Genomic DNA, 22801 nt, shown 5'->3' with positions numbered 1-22801 from the left:
AGGACCCATGGGGATAACAGGAAGGAGAGGTGAGAAGTACCTCTTAGTGCTGGTGGATTCCATGTCGGGGTTTGTAACTACAAAAGCAGCCAGGAAAGCAAACGGCAATAGCGTTGTCGGCATGCTGGAACAAGTATGCAGTGCCCTGGGAATCCCGAAAGAGCTGCGCACGGACAATGGGACTCATTTCCGTAATTCACAGGTTGACCAGTGGTGTCAGAAGTATGGAGTAATGCGAGTTTACTCGCCACCCTACACCCCACAAGCTAACGGAGTGGTGGAACGAGCCATAGGGTTAGTGAAAAGCTGGATAGCTAAAAATGCTAACACCAACAGTTGGAGCACCCAAGCGGTGGAAATAGGGCAGGCCCTGAACGACAGAAGCAGAGCCGAAAGACCCGCCCCTGCGATGGAACTCAACCAACGGCCGTTCACCACGAAGGAAGTGGGGCGGGGCTCCAGCGACAAAAAGGAGAAGCTGACGCCCAAAGTGCCATTCCGAGAGGGACAGCGCGTGTGGGTCAAAGCAAGAGAACAACCTGTACATGCAGCAGTAAAACCCAAGTTTGAGACAACTGACATCGTCAAGAGAGTACTGGATAGGAACACAGTATTGCTGGAAAGAAAAGGGATCCAAGGAGTCGAGCAGCTCAAGCCGGTTCCTGACTAAAGCGAAACAGAAGCCGGTGAAATGGCCAGTGAATCATGTACCATTCCACCCTATCTCGGACTGGCCACCGTGAAAGGGGTGGTTGTAATTAGAAGAACACCTTCAGGGATTTGGGCAGGACGAGCCCTGAAGAAATTGGATTGGGCCAAAAATGGAGTCCTGTCGGAGGACAGAGAGATGCTGGTTTGGAGGAAAGCTAAAAGCGGCTGCCCGGTTTGTTTAGCCGACCACCATCTTCCCATTATCTGGGAAGGACCGGGCCGTGAGAAGCCAAGACACCAGGAGGCTACCGCAGAGATGCTACAACACCTTCGCGTCTCCCCAGTCACGGTATTGAACAACACAGTCTGTGGGAACTGCCGAGTGGGTTACCTGCCCCGGCTTAAGTTGGAAACCCAATGGGGGTGGCTCCAGGAAAAACCAAGAACTTGTTATTGCACGTGGGACGGAGATGAGCTACACCACTGCCCTGTGTGCAAGGAACAGCTGAAGAGTGGAGAGGTAACACTGACAGGCGAAGCTGAAGGGTGGCAAGTGACAAGGTTTTACAGCTCGCTGCGATATTACAGAACCTATGGGCAAGTGCAGCCGAACTATGGGAGCTCCATACCGATAATATTACCAGGACCTTCCGCCCCTCCGAACACTCCAGAGGAATTGGACCCATGGGTGTGGAAGAGGGAAGAAGGGCCCCATGATGTCCTGTGGGATTCTGTTCAAGCCGCCTGGCCATATGACGCTGCTAGAGCATCCCTGTCATGTCCACCATTGAATGCCAACCACTCTCCGGTGGTCTTCCGGGTACATCGGCCTCACGCATACCAACCATCAGCTGAGGAGCTAAGTGCACTCCCAGATGACGCCCGAGAGCAAGCCGTTAACGGTGGGTGGACAGGCCCCTGGGAACTAACCACCTGGGCACATCTAATTTTGGAGGTCATCAATGACTGCACGATACCCATAGTGGATCTGCCGGATGTACCAAGAGAAGATGGGGTGCGCAGCTCGGATATGTATTACTACACCACAGAGGTGGAAGGATGGGGCAGCAATGCGGTGAGACCAAAGGAGAAGTCTTGCCTGTACTGGGTGACAGCGGAATCCCAGTTTCGGGATGGAGTTTTGCAACACCCAGGAGGAGTGGCTCACAGGGCGAGTACGCCCTCTGATCCTAGCACCTCCTGTCGGGTCCAGCTGTCAGTGCGCATGATCACCGTTCCCTATAAAGGGATCTACTCAGTCGGAGCAGCCATCAAAGTGGTACCAGACGAGCAGACTCACGCCACCGTGTCCAGTACGGAGCCGGAGCCTCCCAAGAAGAAACCCAAAACTCACGCCTGGCAAAAGCTCGCCTCAGCATTTCCATGGAGAAAGACAAACCAAGACTGATGGACGCACCGGAAGGAGGAAAACGAGTCGTCGAGTCTGCAGGTCAGCAAAAAACCAAAAAGCGAAAGGGGAGACAGTGTTTTGTGACTAGATTGTTCAAAGTGGGGGTTGGAGCCTCATCGGGACTGTCAGACAGAGGCCCGTTTTTAAAACTCCCTACCACCTCCATTCTACTAGATATGCCAAGAGAAGATTTCACTGTTTCCAATCCGCTCACCGAGGCCTATTTTCTCAAGTTTCTCATATATCTCCGACCCACCAATTTCCAAAACGTAAAAGAGGTGGGGGACAGTGAGGAATACACGACGCCCCCTGCCATGAAGCCACATTTATTTATCCCTACCGCACCGCCCGCTTGGAAAGGAAGAGGATCCGACAACACGGTTAATGTTGCATCAATCTCCCCTATGTGCCCAAGATCTCTACCATGGACTTTTAATACAGTGTATTTCAGGTTACAGGGGATCGAGCTACGGATTAGGTGGGGTCCCCATTATCTTGAACCACTGCAAGGACTGTATTGTGAAATTTCACTCAATGACATGGTCATTTGGACCACTTCACGAAGTATGGCGAGAACTATAGTAAAGAGGGAAATAAATCCAGAATGTTATATATTTAATAACACCAGGCTTCCATTGAAATTGGAAATAGACAGGGTCTACCCCAATCCACCACACCAGAGGATTTTTACTCCGTCAACCTGGGGGTACCGCACTAGACTAACTCTGCATGGACAATCATTGTACACCTATATCTCAGTACCTGCCCCAATAGGGTACAAACACGAATCCTGGCAAGACCAAGCGCTGAAAAATGGAACCGCCCCAGGCCCATTCCCTAGGCCGGACTACTGGAGGGTGTTCCACTGGAAGTGGGTGTGGAGGGGGTTGGAGCCTGACTTACCCTACCCCTCTCCCATATATACAGCCCTGCAGCAGAGAAGGGCCACCAGACGGGTTGGAAAGAACCCTGCCAACCAAGGCCACCTCAACTCTTTGAGAAAAATCTGTACAGCGCCTGATACAGCGGATCCCAGAGAAGCACTAATCTGGCCAGGATGGATGCTATCGGCATGAGGCGCCGACCTACAGACCCGGAGTTGCTGGATGTTACATCGGAATCAGACAGCTCTACTGACACCGACGACGACTCGGAAATCTCTAACGAACCCTTGCTACGGAAAACGACTACGATAACCAGAAAAACCCTATGCCTGAAAGGGCTGCTAACGCTTCTTGCCCTGCTGTTTGCTGCTGCTGTTCTTGCTACTATCTTCTACTTCATCGGAGTTGGACCGTGGTATCTTACGCATACAAGAGTCACCTATGGACATTCTAAGTACGCTAACTTCAATTGTTGGAATACAAGCACTACGGCTATTTTTGTACCATGGAACAACGACACATCTGTCCAGAACCGAACCGGGCTGTTCGCCAAAGACAACGGGAAAAAGTACGTGGAGCGCCGAGCCTTCGGATTGAACGACTCCACTCTGGACGACCTTCTGAATCGCACCTGGGAGATCTACAACTATGACTTCCTCGAAACTGGAGTGCTCTGCTGGATACGGGTTCTGCAAAACAAAGAACGACGGACCGTCAGATGCAACTGGATTCACCCGGACCGAGGTATGCCAGAATGGCATTGCAACATGGCTTGTCGATCGCTGCTATTGATGCCAAGTCAAGGGTACTGGGATACCGAAGTAGTATACCCAGCCCCACACAGGTCCTCAGGCTGTCGGGCCTGGCTTCCACGAGGGGAGTTTTGGGGAGATATCCACCTGAACTGCAGAAAGGATGACATCATCCCAACAGCACCAACGGGCAACTGGACCTATCGAAATGCCTCCCGAGGTAATCTTCCAGTCAATACAACGCTGCTGCCTACATCAGCCAATTTGACCAACATGACGGCTTTCCTGATCAGACAAGGACCTAGACGGTTTATGTATGATGAGGAACAAAAGCACTGTTATAGACACCACTTTAGTTGGTTAAATCCTTGCCTCTGGAATAAGTTTGTGCAATGTGCAGGACAGAATTATATAGTTACAGCCATAGAGGAATACTGGGCTGATTTGTGGCACTCTACACGCACAATCCGTACAGAAGTTGAAACCTGGCTGAACAACTCAGTCCCATGGACATACATAGCAAAAGACCAGACGTTCTTTATGGGAGACTTCCCGGAGGGAACGGTTCGCTCTCATACTGGTTTGGAGGAGCTACACATTGCCAATTTGCGTACACAACCCCTTCCAACTCCTGATGACCTTCTGAGTGCTCCTAAAACGGACTTTGCAAAAATTGACAAATGTGTCGCCAAAAGAATTTTTGACAGCCTAAATGACACCTGTTGGAGGAAAACCCACTCATCGCCACGTTGTGACCTCTGGCAAACTGGGACCGCTATTCACTCCACCTGGAGGTACAACTGCCCTGACCCTGACAAAGCACCTACTGCTAAGTGGGCTTTGCGGGCCTGGTATGAAGATTACACTCGAAATTGGGACTACGAGTGGTGGGGACTTCAACAAGATGAGTTCGAAGCTTGGGTAACACCATGCCTCACGGAATCAACAAACTACTGGGTCAAGTACCAGTACATCGCCACGGTTTATTCGAAAGACCGCATGATTTGGCCTGGAGTTTTTTGGAGACCTGACAGTTATGTCAACCCAAGACCTTGGCGCATGACCTGTAGAAACACGACAAGACGGGTCCTCGAATGCACGATTAGTTTGGCCAGGAGACCCTGCCAAACCGTTCGAGGTTGGGAAAGCTACTGCAAGGAACATTATGCAGAGGAGTATGACACTCACTCTGCTGAGGTTACTTGGCGGAAAATCAATGGCACATGGCGGAGGGCCATAGTGAGTGGACGGACATGCACCGACGCAATCCTAGGATATCATCTCCAGAAGCGCAAGAGCATTCTTGGACTACCCGTTCCGTTCATTCCAAATCCCCTTATAGCCATCGCCGAAGGACATGCTTTTCGGAAAAGTCTGTGTGAAGGGAACATAGACTCAGGGTTTGACTGGGTAGGACCCAACCTGTTGTATTCCAATCTCACCTGCTCCACCACTATGGAGCATTGGCAGCAATGTGGAGAAGGCTCTAATAAACATGACTGTTTCTGGTATGAGACTATGGGAGCAACTTTGGTGGCCGTCGCTACCGAGGTTGTGGAAGAAATTGCTCATGTGGTGGAAGAAGGCCTCAACATTGTTGAACAGTGGCTGCTAGACGCTCTTAGCGTTCTATGGCCATATCTCTTAGGTCTCCTGGGCGTCGCCGTAGCAATACTCATCGGCAAAATCGTCTTGGAGGCGTGGCTGAAAGCACTTTGTCGTTGCAAAAAGAGGAACTACCAGCCCCTCCCCCCTAAGGAGGAGCCTACTTCTGCATAAGAGACAGCTGCCGTGTGCCTGCAAGCCATTCAACCGTCACTGCAGCTGCCGACAGGACCTGATCCAGAGCGACCATCATCTCACATCATGGAAAACAACTCTTCGACCAACTCATCAAATCCCAACTCACTTTTTGCACCGGTTCAAGTGAGTACCATTGAGCACTTAGGGATTACCCTGGCCTGGGTAGTCTTCTGCCACACCGGTCCTTGGCCCAAGGGACATCCTATGAGGATCTTCGTCGCGCTACAAGGATATGCCAAGCTTATCCTCCGTCCAATCATTCTCCACAGATGGGGGTTGGCTTCGTCCCTCTTCGCCTGTTACCTGATGGGCCGTACTCGCATTAACTGGCGCAGGGGCGTTGTGGTCTGCCTGTGGCTCATCACCGATACCGCAGCCCTGATACTGGAATTGGTCCTGGGGGGAGCACAAGCTACACGAACCGCCCCATTTAAGATTCTCACAGCTATTCTAGAAGGGCTTTTCGCAGTATCTATCCTCATCTACTTAGCGCGCCAGGCCTTGTCTATCAAAGGTCGGGGACGGCGAATTTGGATGCAAAAGTGGGTAATTCTGGCTCTTTGGGCAACGGTTTGGGGGATCCTGGTGGTCCTCTACTGGCTTCATGAGACCTCGGACCTCGCCATTGTTGTATGGCTGATGACCTACGCGGCAATATTCCATGATTCAGCTCATGTCTATGATCGAGGTGAACCAGCACCAGATCATGACATTTCGGCTCCTGTGATTAATTCACCTTGGCTCGCAAAACAAGCCGGCACACGGGCTTAAATCAGCATCCTCTCCCGCCTTTGCTTTTGCATTTTCGTCGTTGTAAGTAAATGTAGTTAATCAATAACCACTGATCATGAAGTTACCTGGGTTACTGTTTCTCCTCAGGCATCAACCGGCTGTGTGGGGTGTGGAGTCACTGCAGAATCTTATGGATTCATTTGGGTGGCATCGTCCGCCCGCTGGTGTCACAAATGCGTGAGCAGCCATTTTAATGATGTTACGGCAATTCTCTGCGCCACAGGGCTGGAGGATTTGCCCTACATAGCGGATTCCACATCTAGATCCCTGGAACGGGTGCACAAAATCGTGTGGACCTCTGCATTTGGCCTAGACGACAACGACTTCACAACATCTCCTTTGTATACGGGACTACGGCTGCCCGTGATTCATAAGTTATGGGAACACCAACTTACTCGGCAATGCCTCCCAACTTTACATCTGTTGGACGGACGAATTGTGGCGGTGGGCGACTATCTTCCGCCTACACGTCCCGTGTCTCCGGATTTGTTTATCGATGTCGGATGCCAAGCCAGCAGTGCGACTAACGAGAGAGGTACCCAAACTGAGAACCTCAGTTCATCTCCCCAAGCATGCCAGACTGAGGACACCCTTTCCCCTTCATCTCCATCACCAAGTGATATGGATTTCCAGAATCTGCTGGCAGAGTTGGACGGCTACTGCAACAATCCATCAACGCTGCCAGACTTCGGCATGGACTTGCCTTCGCCTCTGCCGCCTCCGCTGGAACGTTCCACCCTTTCCGTCTCAGGTGACTCTACACTTGACAACGATTTGGGTGCAGAACTCTGGCTTTCTCCGCCATCCAATCTGTCGGAGTATGCGGTTGTGGATTCCTGGACACCTTCATTGTCTCCGGTTACCTGCTATGAGCGGGACATCCTCACTATCACTTGTGATGATGGACTTGATCTCTTTTGACTTTGGACTCTGTGTTTTCTGCGAAGCACCGTCCGATCTCATGGAGGGGGTGTCAAGAAAACTGGCATAGGGTGTGAGATCTTTCCGGGTGCATGCAGAAAAGGTGCATAGAGGCCTGGGAGAAAATAAGTAATCTTGTAGTTTGATTAAAAGCTAATTAAATTGAATATGAAGGAATAGTAAAATGAATACAAGTAATCACATAATAACCTTCTGAAATGTATTATCTGAAATGTGATCTGTAATGATTTCTGTAATGAATTAACTGTGGAAAGATTATGGTTGATGAATTATAATAAGTAAGAGATGTGATTGATTGTTAACTAAGGATCAAACTTGTGATAATGTGAAGTTGTAATCATTTGAAATTAATTCAAACAGGTTAACAACAGATTTAATGTGTTTAATGAGCTATAATAAATAATAGTGGGTTATAGAAAAAGAGAGGAATACAGTACAGTCCTGAAACAGGAAATGTCGCAAGCAGTTCTGAACAGATGGTCAGAGCGCACAGGATGGTTGGAGTGTTGAGTTTGGCTGAAGCAACGGAGAAAGGGGAAGTACGGGACTTTCCACTATGGTCAGCAGAAATAGGTTGGGCAATGTGGGGGCTTTTTCATGATACATAGCAGATGTGAAGCAAGTCACGTAGACCAAATTTCCCCATACACACACATGGGGGAGAGATGCATAAAAAGGGGCTGAAAAGAGGAACCAGCCGTTCCCAGTCCGACGGTGCAGAAGGAGAGACAACTTGCTGAAGCAGATTGAGCCACGGACCGCACTTCCGAACCACGGGAGAGCTCGGACTTCACACCGCCAAGAAAGGACTGGGTTCCATCGCCCCATCCCTGGTTCTTCATTCGATCGTCGGTCTCGTCTCAGCCCAGCAATTACAAACTCTGCAACAAGACTTGGAGGAAGGACAAAGCTCCCTCAGGGATGAGGAACTGGGTTTTGCAAAAGGATTCGGACCCGTTCTGCTTTGTTTCTTTTCTAAAGAGGGTTTTTCCACACAAGGCAGAGACCTCAACCAAGGATGCTAGAAATTCCTGTTGCCAAAGATCCACCATCGTCTGGGTATGAGTTGAATCTGCTCATTGAAATTCCATTTCAGAACTTGCGACTTTAGTCAGGGAAAAGAGGACAGGGTAATGTGATTGTACATGTAAATTTTATTGCACTGTTTTTGAATTATTTACGATTGATTATTGATTTGTATGTCGCATATCCCTGCTTAAGCTTGCTTAATAAATTTATACTATAAAATTCTAAAGAGGTTGGTGGACATTGGAATTAATAGAGTCATTTAATCTTCATTCAGTTCTTTTAATTAAGGTAAAACTAATGTACATGATTCCAGTAAATAGGAGGCTTCATAATTTCCTTTGGTGAGAGTAAATAATGACCCTGGGACTTACATCTAAGTCACTAAACATAATCTAGCCGGTTCCAAGTGCAAGTTATGATTTAGAAAGTGGGCTACCGTTAACAGAAGTGGTTATTGGAATTATGCAGCTGTGAGGGCTACTCAGCTGATTGTTTCTTAACTGTAAAGGGTCATAACTTCTGGATTGGAGGTAGTTAGAGCTAGACGAATCACTTTCGCCACCAGTTTAAATAGATTATCTCTTATAGAGTACTTTTAGGGTAATACCCAGGTCTCAGAGATTTTCCGGACCTGTTAGACAGAGAACTGGTCAGTAGGCAGCCCTGGGTAGTAGTGAGGAGTGGGCGGGGCTGACTATTGCAGGATAACCTTCAGGTCATAAAAACATTCCACTTTACTATTACTAGCAGATGTTAAATATAAAAGTAAATGAGGCGAGGATCATAAATGCTCCATTACAGGCATGCTGAATGGCACACAGATCAAGACAGAACATCACTGACAGCTTACTGAGTACTGAGCCTTTTTACCCCTTGCAATGCAACGTATACCAGCATAAATATCAATGTTGCTTTGACACGTTCCACCAACACTAAGATTTTTGCAGAACAATCCCAAGCCAGCTTTAGAATGACTGAAGCAACATAAGAAAGTCCAATCTACACTCCTAATTCATAGGAAGAAGGGGGGCATGCCCTGTTTTAAATGGGTTGTCACAATAACAGACTGGTGTAGCTATTATGTCATTAGGACGGCAAGCGACATGTGAATCTACTTGTGGCAGTGTTTAGAGGGCGCCGTTGGTCCTAATGCGCCACAATGCAAAGTTAGAATTAACCCTGAAGTCAAAAAGCGGAGCAAACCCTGGCAACAAATCATAATTCCCATCGGCGTGGCGACGCACAATGGAGTCCGCTGTGGCGACAAAACAAGCGCATGGCGCCGACGCAGAAAGCCGCTTTAGTATTAAATATCACCATTTTTGTCTGTGCATAATTGAAGGCTTGCATGAAATGATAAGCTGTAATTAGAGCGCGTTAAATCTAAGATTCATTACAGCACTTCGGAGACGCTGGTCCCTTCTTGGAAGAATACTAATCACAGCCTCAGAGCTTAGGAGGCTGTGTGCTGTGGGGAGACCTGATAGTAGCTGTTCTTAGGCCGGAAAAAAGGAATTGTACTCAAGGAAGAAAATAAAGCAAATGCAAAGATAAGATTAGAAAATGTATGTTTTTTTTGTTATTTAAATTAGCTAGATGCATGCTGGTGTTTAGGAATGCATATGAGTGACTGTGTGTCTATGCATGCGGCTGTTGGAGATGTGTTGTGACACATGTAAGGCACGTTACAAATTGCCTGTCACAGCAAGTGTCTCTTGGAGTGACTTGTTTTCTGAAGATGGGATTTTATTGAGTGTGTGTGTGTGTATTTGACACAGTCACAAGTGTGTAATGACAGAGGCTCTGATTAGGCCTCTGCTCTTTTGCATCAATGTGGGAGCCTTTAAATCCAGTGCGTACGCTCAATTGAAGAAGCCTGAAGCCTGCGTACCGTTCCGTCCTTCATGACGACCAAAACAAACGCGTACGCTCCAGCCTCGCTCCCATTCTTGCTCTTCAGCCCTCTTCTCTTGGTTCCGTCGGAATTGGCGAGACGCCAAACATTTAACTCAGATTAGTGGAAAAGTGCAGAGAGCTTGAAAATATCCATCTGCTACAGATCAGTGATCAAAAAAACGTCGTCTAACACACTGACTCAGCTTCAATCCCATGGTCCAATTTACTTCAGTCTGGACGTTTTTTCCCCAGGCTCTCCTAAGGTTGACAACAAACTGACTGAGAGCTATTAGCAGACAACAGTTGGTTTTTAGGGTTTATTGTTAGGGGCTGACGGGTCTTTTCCTGTCCCCTAAGACGAAGAGTTGTCCTCCTGTACTGAAAGTTTGCTTGAAATCCCGCCACACTCCTCTACTCTCCTTTCATCCTCCTCCTGTCTTGTCACATCTCAAGTCATTCCCGCCTCTTAATCTCTGACACAAACACGTGTTTACTGTCAATTTACAGGAAAAAGCCAATCCAAGCTAATTTGTTTCTACCAAACTTCCTTTCTTAGCAAATTGTTCAAGAAGAATCATGTTTTTGTAGCAGTCTTTTTGATTCAAGAACAAGGCAATGAGAAAAGCATTTAGCAAGAGTTTGCTTTTTGTTGCAAAAAACAGACTTTGGAACGCAATGTAGGGGTTAGCAGTTTCTCCTTACCTGACCCTGTGCACATCACGGAGAGGTTCCCTATGAGTGCGGCCCCGGTTCGTCCCCGGCAGGGTTCGGCGGTTGGCAGTGGAGTAGTCGGGTTCCAGCTCGTACGGCTCCTCTTCTTCGGGCCCCAAGCTGCGACGATCGTCCTCCAAACCATAAGGCTCGGGTTGGAATCGCTCAGGCTGCGAGCGGTTCAGATCCACTGTGCTGCTCCCCATGGGCACCTGGGGCTGCGCCACATGGCCATAGTCGTCCTTTCTAATTGGCAGAGTGTAGCTGTTCTCTGGACGGTAGCTGTTAGGCATGTAGGGGTAGCGAGGTGGCCGGAAGTTGACGCCACGCGACAGGCTACCATAGTTGTCCGTCAAATCCACATAGCCGTCGTGGAGGCCGTAGTGACGGATGTACTGGCTCTCCGGTGTCTCCACGTACGAGTCGTTGTAGGAGTTGTTGTAGGCGCGGGTCAGGGTAGAGGTTGCTTGGGGTGTGATGAAGCGTTCGCCTCCGTTCTTCATGTATCGTCGGTCAATGGAATCGGTGTAGTTGCTCAGAGGGGATGTGCCTTCAGGCACAGGTAGGCCGTCTGGGCCCAGGGGGACCTGCCGAACTGTTCTGGTGGTCACCGTCTTCACCATCTTAGTCACCTAGAGAGAGGGGAAGATGCATATGTCAGACAATGATGCAGATTTAAAGCTCTTTGCATCAAACAAATAATACTGTAGCATTTTCCAGCTGTGTGGGCAACATCTGAACAAAGAAGACCTAATTAAATCAGGTAAACAAAGTAGAGAAAACATCTTTGTACATTTCTTTTCACTCGGATTGTCATCCTCAGAGTACTTCACAACAATATTACTTTAAAAACACAATTCACCATATTAGCAAAACATACCAGGTGCAGCAACTTTTGACACTTTCATTCTCACTATAAAAACATTAATTTCCTTAAAGCAATGTTCAAGCTACTGTGATACAAATTACCAATACTTTAAAGAGATTTGAACTGGGTAACCAGATGATTGCCAGCATTGGTCGACTTTCAGCTTGTTCTGATGTCAGCACATCCCAGTGTACTAACAGGTTACGAGATCAACAACAATCTTCAGTGTGGATGCTGTAACCAAGGAAAGACGACTCAAAGTTGGGAATCTTCAGGATCAGTGAGGTGATGACAATAGGAAAGAGACATGAGGAACTTAATGGGAAACTTTTATCCACAAGGTGTTATGCCATGTCTGTGGTTCATTTTGGCTAAGAAAGATTTCACTGCTAACAAGAAGACGAAACAGAATACAGCTGTTTTTTGTTTCCTTTTGAGCTTTCAACATCTGTAAATTATGAAATATGCTGAATAAGGGAATAACAACACCCATTTTCAAATCTCTAACTAAAGGTAATGGGCAATATTCTAAATACACCCTGAAAAATCTCTAGTAATGCTAGCGATGGATGCTGCATTTATCTCTAATATAAAATGCTGAGGGCAGTTTAAAACTATGTAATCAATTCAGTTTTGTTTTGAATTACTAGTAAAATCCAATTTTCTACTGTGACACACAAGCAGTGTGAAATCACATCTGCTCCTGCTGTAAATATTTAATGACAAATGGCAGCATAATAGTTAGGAAAAAAACTGCTCTTTTTATTTCTTCCATACATACAATATACTGCTAAACACAACAATTCAGCTGAAACATTCAGATCCAGAATATTGCACACACACAGAATGAGAGCAGACTGAGTCTCCTAGAGTTTGATGTAACAGACATGTGAATGTGCAAATGCTGCTCCACCAGACCCTGCATCCTGTTAGCACTCTAGGGAAAACGTTAGCATCCCATTCTGTGGCTGGGGGGGACGAGACTACCAAATCAGAATACATCCATTTCTGAGGCCCACCCCCTCCTTTTAGCTTAATATCTTTATATCCTCTGCTGTAGGCTGTGTGAATAGCGACGACAGGCAGCAAGCCCAGCTCTGTCTCCGGGCTCTCCGTTCATACAGAAAACAATTTAGGCGGCCAGTAAGTTCTCCTGTGGCCAATAATTGCCTATTTTGGCCGGGGTTATAAATTCATCTTCAAAATTAATGAGGCTGATGAAAATATATTATCGTCTGCGAATGTGCACGATTGGTGGAGTTCATGTTACCCTGGAAAAGGTGTTGGAGAGAGGTTAATTTCCACTTGATAGGAGCGGACCCGAGCTGATTGGCTCAGAAAAAGAAACAAAAATAGCAATAATAAAAAAGCTCCCTTCCCATCCCGCTAATCAAGAGGTTTAATGTTGATCAACAGCCCAAGTAATTGTAAAGTGCTTTCTATACTATCGAATCAAAGATATAATTTCATCTTCAATCAGCAGCGGGGACAGAGGGATGCAAGATATCAGAAATTACCAGGAAAAATAAACCCATGCTACACAGAGGGGTGCCAGGAGCAGGAGCGCAAACCACAGATTGGCTGTTTAACATGGTATCTTCATTACCTTGGCTGACACTGGCCTCGTTTCTTGATTACACCCTGACTGAGCTACATAACAAAGCCCATTTCAGGGACATCAAGGTTCATTTCCATGTTCCAAGTAATTACAGAGTAGTTTGTTTTCGATGCCAGTCCGCCTCGGCTTTGCACAGGTAAAATTTAGAGCTCATTTGCTGGTTTCAGGTCAGCTTTAGAACGGGACAAAAATCCCAATGCTAGCTCCGTAATTCAACAACCAGAGTTGGCTTTTAAGGCATCCGTCCTGAGCTCTAACAGTAAGTACAGTTGAAACAAGTGATTTTTATACATACTATAACATACACCTGTTTTTCTTCACGGCTTTAAGTTAAATCAGTTCAACCCTATTTTTAGGTCAATTAGAATGACCAAAATTAACTATTTGCTAAATGCCTGAATAATGAAAAAGAGAGAATATCTCTCAATTGAGATTGATGTGCGGAAACAACTAGTTCTCAAAGATTATTGCAGAATGCTTTATTTGAAGACACTGTTTAAACACATAACTGCACTTAGTGATGGGCGATATGGACTTAAAAGTTTTATTACAATACTTTATGGTGCTATTGCAGAAACAATAAAAGTGTCAATAACTATTCATTACTTCTTTGTTAGGTAAGTTCATTGCTCTGACTTTATGACGCAACAACCACAGTCTCACAAAAACTGCTTTTGAAAAGCATTCCCATTCGTAGAAAAAGAAAAGTGATTTGTATGACTAAGTTGCACATTCACTGCATTTAATCACATTTTAAAATGTATTGATATATTGATAGTAGGCCTGTCCCAATAAGCAATAAATCAATTAATCGCAGGATAAATTAAAACGAGCTCAATAATTTTCATTTGCATGATTTTTTGTTTTTCTTCAAGAAGTGGATGACACAAGCCTTCAGTCTGGTGCTTCAGTTTTATCTAGCCCTTTTTTTTAAGCACAATTCTTTTACAGAGGCTTCATAATTCATTTTATTTGTTGTTTTTGATGTCTTGCTTAATTATTTTGGATATTTAAAAAGTCTTCCAGTTCTAGTGTTAAATGTTCATTAGAATTTAAAGTGTATTGATTTTTGAGAAAGTGCTCTTGCATTATTATGACAATGGTCTCAAAACAACAATATTATCGCTTATCGCAATAACTTCTGGGCCAATTTATCATCCAGAAAAATATGTTTTTGTGACGGGCTTAATTGATACTCCCATTGATCAAAATGAAGAAAATAGTAAAATTAATCCCAATAATATGAACAGTTGAAGTTTTTTTTAAACATTAACTGCAATTGATCGCGACTACGATAAATTAAGATTCTCATCACAATAAGAATGTATTGCGATAAATGATAAGTGGTATGATCAATAATGTTCACCACTACATGTACTGCATTTTCCAGAGCAACAAACTGCCAAAACTCCTGGTTTAAAGGAGGTAGACAGATTAATTAATATAAAAACATTCATTAAATTAAGGTTGCTGCAAAGGTGTCTATTTTTAAACTACATATTGCGTCTCCATTTTCACTTTATCTCAGATTGTTGTGAACTTGTGCACACTTTGATTAGACCTAAGCGTTTCTTAGACCAGATCATGTCATTGTGTTCTAATACAGAAAAACTCAAACTAAAGGAGATTGCACTTTTTTACTGTCCATTCACCAAAGCAACAAATGCAGTCTGTTTATGTTCACATTAACCTAAGAAGCAGTCATCATTTATTCTATTTTATTATGGCTGTTAGAAGCTGAGGGGAGGGTTTGATGCTACAGCTTCCCTGCCTCGACATGCCCAGCTGGCATGTACTATTACAGCTTTTTAGGCAATCTGCAAGGGCTGCGAGGGGATCCATCACCCATTTCCATACACCCTTTGATGTACGCCCAAGTTCACAAGATGTTAAACCATCACGCAAAGGGGAGACGAGGGACCTGGGTTTCAGAGGAACGACTGAGTTCTGCTGGAGTTGGGGTAAACACACCTCAAAGGGAATTGCTGAATTGGTAGTGAGAGTAATTATCCACAAATGTAGCAACTCTACTGATATTATGTGGTTTAGAATACAGAAAAAAATGAATTAAAAAAATCCCATTGGTAGGGGGAAAAGTTTTAAACAATCGCAGGCACTTAGACGCGGTCCTTACTAGTTTGCCAGGCTGTTAAAAATGGGCGTAAAGAAAGAGAAAATCCATTTAAAACAATGTAAGATGTTTTATTACCACTTTTTAACGGGAGAATCCATGTGCGCGGAGGCTGGGTAGTCGAGACAGGAGGAGGCAGTAAATCATGTTGCTAAGGAAGATGTAATGATGAAGCCTGCCACTGATTTTCACGCAAGCAAGAGAGCTTCTTGCGAAGACGACTGGAACAGAAACGGCTCGTTGCTTTGTTGAAAGAGTAAACAGTTCTGACTTTAAAAGCCGATTATGACCATTTACTATTTTGAGCTGAACGTTTTAACTCGCCCCCACTTTACCTGCTCAAGTGTCGGCTAGCAACCTCGTTCGGGAGCAATAAAATGATTTTATTTGTTTAGGTGGTATACCGCAACTCTCATTCGCTCATATCCAGAGGAGAGGAGAAAGAATGCGACTTTTATTGGTCCAAGTCGAAAACGTCTGGTTCATGGAGACTCTCTGCCAGCAGGAAAGAGTGTCTGGATGCTGGCCAAGGGAAAGTATTTCACACTGGGGCAGCAGGATGAAAGTGGATATAATTGACTGTTTACATGCGCCCATAGAATCTACTACACATTGCGGGCCAATTGACTATAAGCTGAATGAGCTGAGAACGTAGGGAGAATCTGTAGTTAATCTGCTTTAACAATTTAGAGTGTGCATCCCCGCAAGAGGAAAACTGGATCATTAAATTTGCAGATGATACCACAGTAGTGGGGTGGTTTAACGGGAATGGTACATCAGTTTAGTGGAAATGAATCAACCAGCGATGAGAGATTGGACAAGAGGAAAGGGATGACTATCAACTCCCAGAGGTCAAGATCTGAAGCCGCGACTCTCAGCATCACAGCCCATGTAGCAGAGAGGGTAGATAAGTGTAAGTTCCTCCAAGTCTAGATTTCTGATGGCCTCCTTTGATAAAGAAAAAAACAGTGTGGTCATGAAACAGAAACTGCCACCAGCATCACTCCCTACCAGAATCCCCCCAACATCCTTCAAAGCTGTGGGTCAGAGTGTGTTGCCGTATTGCATCTCATCATGGTACTCAAGCTGATATACGGCAGTCAGGAGGGGAATGTAGGGAGAAAATATCAAGTTTCATTCTCAGGTCTGTTCACTCTCAGGCCCCACCACTTTTAGTCAAAAATACCAGACTTCCAGAAATTTTCCGCCATCAAGCGCTAACATCTTAACCGAACTGCAACATTAACCATACATTGACCTAAAAGCCAACCCACTTTACATTAATTGGTAAAGTTATACAAGGAACCCCCACCTATTTGCAGTTCAGTCTTTGTGGATTCACCTATTGGAACGCCATAAATATTTGTGAAAAATCCTATTTGTGGATTTTTTTCGTACAGCATGACTGAGATATTTTATAGAAAATGCAGCTTTGAAGATAAAATACCTAGGCACAATGCTGCTTGACACTTTATTGGCTGGTGCTTCCAAAGCAACCAATCCAGGAGTGTTATTCATTGGTGATGATACTCTGGATCCCCCAAATGCAGGAATAAGAAAGACCAAAGGTTGCAAGCTTCAGTGGTAATAGCCAAGACAGTTTCCACTGTTCATTTTAATCCATATTAAAGTATATTTGGTGTGTGAACTATTATAAGCATTTCTAGAGGGGGGGTCTCAAGTCTTTGAGGAGTTCAGCTATTTTTGCTGCTTGTGGTTGCTAAGACCCATGAATGCAGTGGGTTCCCTTTGTGTGGTTTACATTTACCTTGTTTAGTCACAAACCTGGAGAGAAATTGTACATGGGCGGCAAACCTGGAGAAAACATCAAGTATGAGTTGGAAGGGGTTCTTGACTGAGAATTTTTGATGGTGTTAGTTCAAACTCTGCCGATAAATGTCTGCCACCATGTAGTTTATTGTCCTGCAAAGGATAATGAGGGGAACTGAAAAGGAAATTGGAGGGCTCTACCTTCTGTCCAGTATCTGCTTCCAGAACATAGCCGACCAACGTCAGAGGCTTCTCACACCAACTTCAAACTTTTTAAACGTTTGTGATCTTTGTGGGGGAATTTGCTTGATAGCAGACAAACAATATCTTGTTTTTTTTTGTACGCCATTAGTTAAAAAATACAGTAACATCTGTACTGTCAGCTATGACTTGCTCTGAATTGACGTTGGCGACCCTGCTGAATTGTACCTTGTAATCTATTTACAGCAGCTACTGCTTTTCAGTATTTTCACAGTATTCTGTTAAAGATTTTGCTGAAAGTTTATCGCAAAAACACATGGTTACCACAGAAGCAACTTTTCTGCTGGCAGATCAAGACGACGAGAGAAGCTTCTGCGTTTCATCTTCCAGCAGTTAGACGTGGAATAACCATCAAGGAACAGAATCGTGTTGGAATTACACAGCACGGTTAGACGTTCGGTTCAAAAGAAACAGACATGCACAGAAATACATCTGTGAGCTGCTGACAAATGATTGGAGCGGTGGAAGAGAAAAGAGGTAAAACCAACACACGGAAGAGACAATGAGAGCGGATGGCACGTTAAAGAGTTTGGATCCATTTGAAGTTCACCCTCGACATTAATCTGCTTTACTCTGCAAAGTAATTTCAAGAAAACACCCAACTCCTCCATTCAGTAGGGTGCCAGAGCCTTTAAAGTTGTGTCCTTCCTTCCCCTTGGTTTTCAGCAAAGCCTTTGATTAGTGTGATGTTTTACTGCATGCACTGGTGTGCTTTATTCCTAACAAGTTATTCCCCCCCCCCACCCAGTGCATAAAACATGTGAGTGTGAGAAAGAGTGTGAATGTGGCCTATCCCCTCGCAGTAAACAGGCTGGAGGGCAACGGGTCCTCCCTTATGAGGGATTAGAGCTGGCTTTTTAATTACAGCTTCACAGTCCCTGGACTAGAAGCTCCACGCTGTGCTCTCTCCACTCATCTGATGGCCTAAGGGGAATGACTTACTGCAGCGATGTTGCTATCTGCATCCAAAACGCTGCAAAGCAAATTTTTAATCTATGGAGGTATGTCTGAAAATGTGGAAAATGTCCAGACTCATCTATAAAGAGGGCATCTAACACAGAGTCTTTAAGCGGTCTCGACAACTTAAAATGTATTTTTGTTAGTTGATAACGAGTCACTACCAGGAATGTTCTGTGAATACATCCGACTGCCATGGTTTAGCACAGTTTTTATGCCGTAGAGGAGAGACAAACACCAAATGTGAGTTTCCTTTTTGACCAACCTTGTGCGAGATCCTTGAGTGAGAATCCTCAAAAGGTAGCAAGTTGTGTAAATAAGGTAAATTCACTTTAAAATTAAACATTTCTTCTTTTTCAGCGTGTCTGGACTAAAAACAGCAGAACTCTCCCCTCTTGGCAAACAAGCAGCTTGAATAAAACAAGGTATCTCTTTTGCTATATAAAAAAAGTGAATAACGAAAAGCTTTGCACCCTGAATCTAGGTTTCAAACTCATACTCTGAAACAGGAAAGGATGTAGTTCTAATAAAGACTAATAAATACTGCCCTGGCAAATGATAATAAAAAAAACAATAAAGAAGCCATCAGCACTTAAGTTGTTTGCACTGCAGTAATTTGAGTACACAGCAGAAATAAAATAATGGCAGCGTGTCAGAAAACATGAATGATTTGTAAGAACTGTGAGAACAACATCTGCGTCCTATCACTAAACTAAACTAAAATGTTGTTCGAAGCTCGACTGCACTGGATAATTCTAAAGTTTAAAATCCAAAATAACCAAACCAAGACTGGACAATAAAATACCAAACAGTTATTCTTTTATTAGTCCCTCTTCTTTTAGTTAATGGACACACAAATATCGAGATTTTGTGGAAGTTTTTTCATAAAGAATGTCCAACAGAGAATATTTGTGGAAAAGTATGTTTATAGATTCTTTCAATCAATCTGTAAAAGTCAAGTCTTCAGTTTCTCCAAAGATCCTGCTGAAATCTCCTGTTTCATTCCTGTGAAACAAAAATCATCAACGTTTTTATGTTATGAGCCTGATGTGTGGATAAAACTTTAGAAAATTATGACTAAAAATAAAATGTTTAACATCAACAACTCACTTAGTGGGAAACACTCTGAACGCCAAGGGAAGATAGGCAGGATGTTAAAGACAGCAGAACAAGGACTTTCTTACCTCAAGACACCTTTACGCATGATTTTTGATTCACAATGCTATGAGTTTGTTGTTGTCATTAACAGTGAACAGGCTAACAGAGAAAAGCACCAGCCTACAGCTCTTACATGATGTATTCCTCCTTATTATGCAATCAGGACTGTTTATTCCTTAGACAGTAATTTAAAACACTGTTTTATGTGTAGTGGCAGTACTTAATGCATGTAAAATATCATGGAGAAGTTTGATTTCACTTAAAAGCAATTAAAAGGAAAGGGAGCACCCCCTTCAGAATGAGAGTAGAAGATAGACACTGATAAACTGATAAACACCAAAACGACAGGAGAATAACTTTCTACTCAAGACTGAAAGAATTTCTCTTCCGTCTCAGTTTCCACAAAACGATGGCAACAGATTCCTCAGCTGATTTTATTTTTCCAAAAAAAAAAACTTGACAGAAATTCTCCATTCTGTGACTGCAGTGGTTATTGCAGAAGTTGATGCCCATAAAGTGTGACTTAAAAACCCCCACAAAAAAAAAATTTTTTTTATCTGAAATCAATCCACCTGAAAACAAATATTACGACAATGTACCTTTTCGATGCAGGAAGAAGCTCCTGTGCTACATCTCACAACATATTTAAAACAGAAACACATTCAGTTAATGAGGGTATAATTTGTTGACACTTCTAGAAGTGGTGTGCAGCCTGTGAACACATTAGTCAGCATGTGGTTACAGATTATGGATGACAACTTGAACTTGTTTTCAACACTTGTGCATTTGAGGCATTCTCCAATACATTATTGGAACACTAAAACACATATCTGTCTTTTAATTAATTGTCTGGATTTAATGTTACAATCATTATTAATAAATTATGTTGCATTGCTGCCCTAAAGGCGTTTTAGACTAAGAGGAGCAAAACATGCAGAAGACAGTATTACTGGGGATAGATTATCTCGAGAGGTGGAAGCGGCAAGCTGTGATTTAAAACATGGTCAATTGTGTTAGCTTGAAAAGCCACAGACGGTGCTGCGCACGGCTGCGGTAGAGTGTATAGGCAAACATCAGCGGCATGGTGACAGAAGCCGCAGCAGAACATAAAACCACACTCACCTTCACATTGGTTGACATGTCCTTTCAGAAGAACAACAAAACACAGTGGAGAGAAAGTCAACAAAGGGGGTTTCTGAGAAGCACACAACTGGGAGAATGATCGAGAAACTGACTGATAATAATAATAAGAAGAAATAAACAGAAATAAAGCTGCGAGCGTGGGGGGAGGGCTCCTCTTTCGGGAGCAGGATTACGGGATTTAGACTCCCTAATAATGGAAATCTGGGATTGCGAGCAGAGTATGCTGCTGGATGGCATTCATTTTGACACTCTGAATTCATCTGGATCCATAGGCGACAACGACTGCCGCAAATGCTATTAGGCGTCATACTAAGCTGAGAGGGGAGGGAGGTAGCTGTACTTTTTACGTGCCACACTCCAAAACTACAAATTCTTACCAAGCAATTTTAGTCTACTTTCTAGTGCAAATATCCTGGCACACTAGAAATAAGATAAAACAAGTAACTTTTCACCAAGATACTGGATCGTTTTAATTAAATAATTCCTTAATATTGGCAAAAAACGCAATTATTTCATTAGCAAATTATTTCTTATAACATGGTGAAAATGTTTTGTTGTTAGGCCTGTCACGATAAATGTTTCTGGATAATAAATTGTCGCAGAAGTCATCGCGATAAACACTAATACTGTTGCTCTGACATAATTTTCAAGCAACATGTGGTAATGGCATAATAATGCAAGAACACATTCTCACAGATCTATAAACTTTACATTCTTATGAATATTTAACACTGGAACTAGGAGACATTTTAAATATCCAAAATAAACAAACAAATAAAATGAATTATGAAGTCTATGTAAACAAAATTGTCCTTCAAAATAAGAGCTAATTGAGATCAAATCACCAGGCTCAAGACTTTTATCATCCTGGTTTTAGTAGGGAGAGAAAAGAGGAAAAATAATAAATTATGCAGATGGAAAATATTGAGCTCGATTTCAGTTTTTTAATTTAACTGATTTATTGCTTACTGCAACAGGCCTGCTTGTTTTTAGGGAAATAATCTGCATGAGGAACAAGTACTTTTTCATCAATATTAAGGAATTATTGATAAGCTCCTATGTCTCGCTGAAAAGTTACTTGTAAGATAGTTTTATCTTATAACTTTAACTTACTAAGATATTTACAACTAGAAACTAGACCAAAAATATTTGGTAACATTTTGTGCAGTTTCAGGTTGAAAGTATAGATTTTGAAAAAAAAAAAAACACTATTCAAATCGCCTCATCTATATCTAATTTCTGTCAAGATGACAGAGTGTCCGTATTACCTTGGTCTCTGTGCGCCGCGTGGTTCCGTCGTCGGAGGTGACCACCGAGACGTGAGACGTGGGGGTGCCGGGGTCCTCCTCTATGGTAACCGTCTCCTCCACCACCTCCTGCGGCTCCTGCGGCTCCTGCATCATAGCCAGGGACGTGGCGTTACTGGGGCTCTGCTCCTGGACAGAGAGGAGTGGGGAGGGATGAATTAAAGCAATCAGGGCTCAACAAGCAGATTTTCCTAATCGCTGTTGCACAGCATGGGGGGAAAACAACTTCTAGGTAATCATCTGTTAGACATACAGCAAGATAAACCTGCATCTGCGCTGCCATAGCAACAAACCGCATTAAGATGCAGCAGAGGAGAGGTGCGTCGTGTGTAAGCCTGCTGAAATGCCTCTCGTGATTTGAAATGCGACGCGTTTGCTTTAGGTAGATAGGAAGTGTGAAAATTAATAAGAAAGAAATAAAAAGGCTTTTATTACACTGAAACCATGAGGTAAATGACGTGATCGTGACAAAGAAATAGAAAAAATAACTTTGTACAAAATGAAAAACAACTAAAGCTATGACTTTACATTTTTAGCTGTTAATAGACTAATAGGCATTTTTATTGACAATATGAACTCCCAGCAAGACAACATTTCAGATATACATTGGTACTGAGTTCAGGTGTAATAATATGTTCTATTGATTGTAAGGAAATTAGGACTTTAGCTCAAATTTAATTCTACAGCTCAGCAATTTTCCCAAAAGAAATTTCCAGG

The 22801-nt window shown here is 43.8% G+C and overlaps 1 protein-coding gene across 8 annotated transcripts in view; it reads right to left on the bottom strand.

Annotated features, from left to right (window-relative positions):
• The window catches only part of arvcf (ARVCF, delta catenin family member), a 261138-nt gene that overhangs the window by 86768 nt on the left and 151569 nt on the right, over window positions 1-22801 (bottom strand). For 6 of the 8 annotated variants that reach the window (XM_023343118.1, XM_023343123.1, XM_023343119.1 and 3 more), the window contains 3 exons: window positions 22046-22213; window positions 20757-20777; window positions 10863-11503 (listed from right to left, as the gene is read on the bottom strand). In XM_023343118.1, the coding sequence (XP_023198886.1) occupies window positions 10863-11503; window positions 20757-20777; window positions 22046-22213 (830 nt within the window). The remainder of the gene's footprint in view (window positions 1-10862; window positions 11504-20756; window positions 20778-22045; window positions 22214-22801) is intronic. The other 2 variants (XM_023343120.1, XM_023343121.1) reach the window with 1 other exon arrangement.

This window comes from Xiphophorus maculatus, chromosome 12, assembly GCF_002775205.1.
Source record: "Xiphophorus maculatus strain JP 163 A chromosome 12, X_maculatus-5.0-male, whole genome shotgun sequence".
NCBI lineage: Eukaryota > Metazoa > Chordata > Actinopteri > Cyprinodontiformes > Poeciliidae > Xiphophorus > Xiphophorus maculatus.
This window is presented reverse-complemented; position numbering and strand designations above follow the sequence as displayed.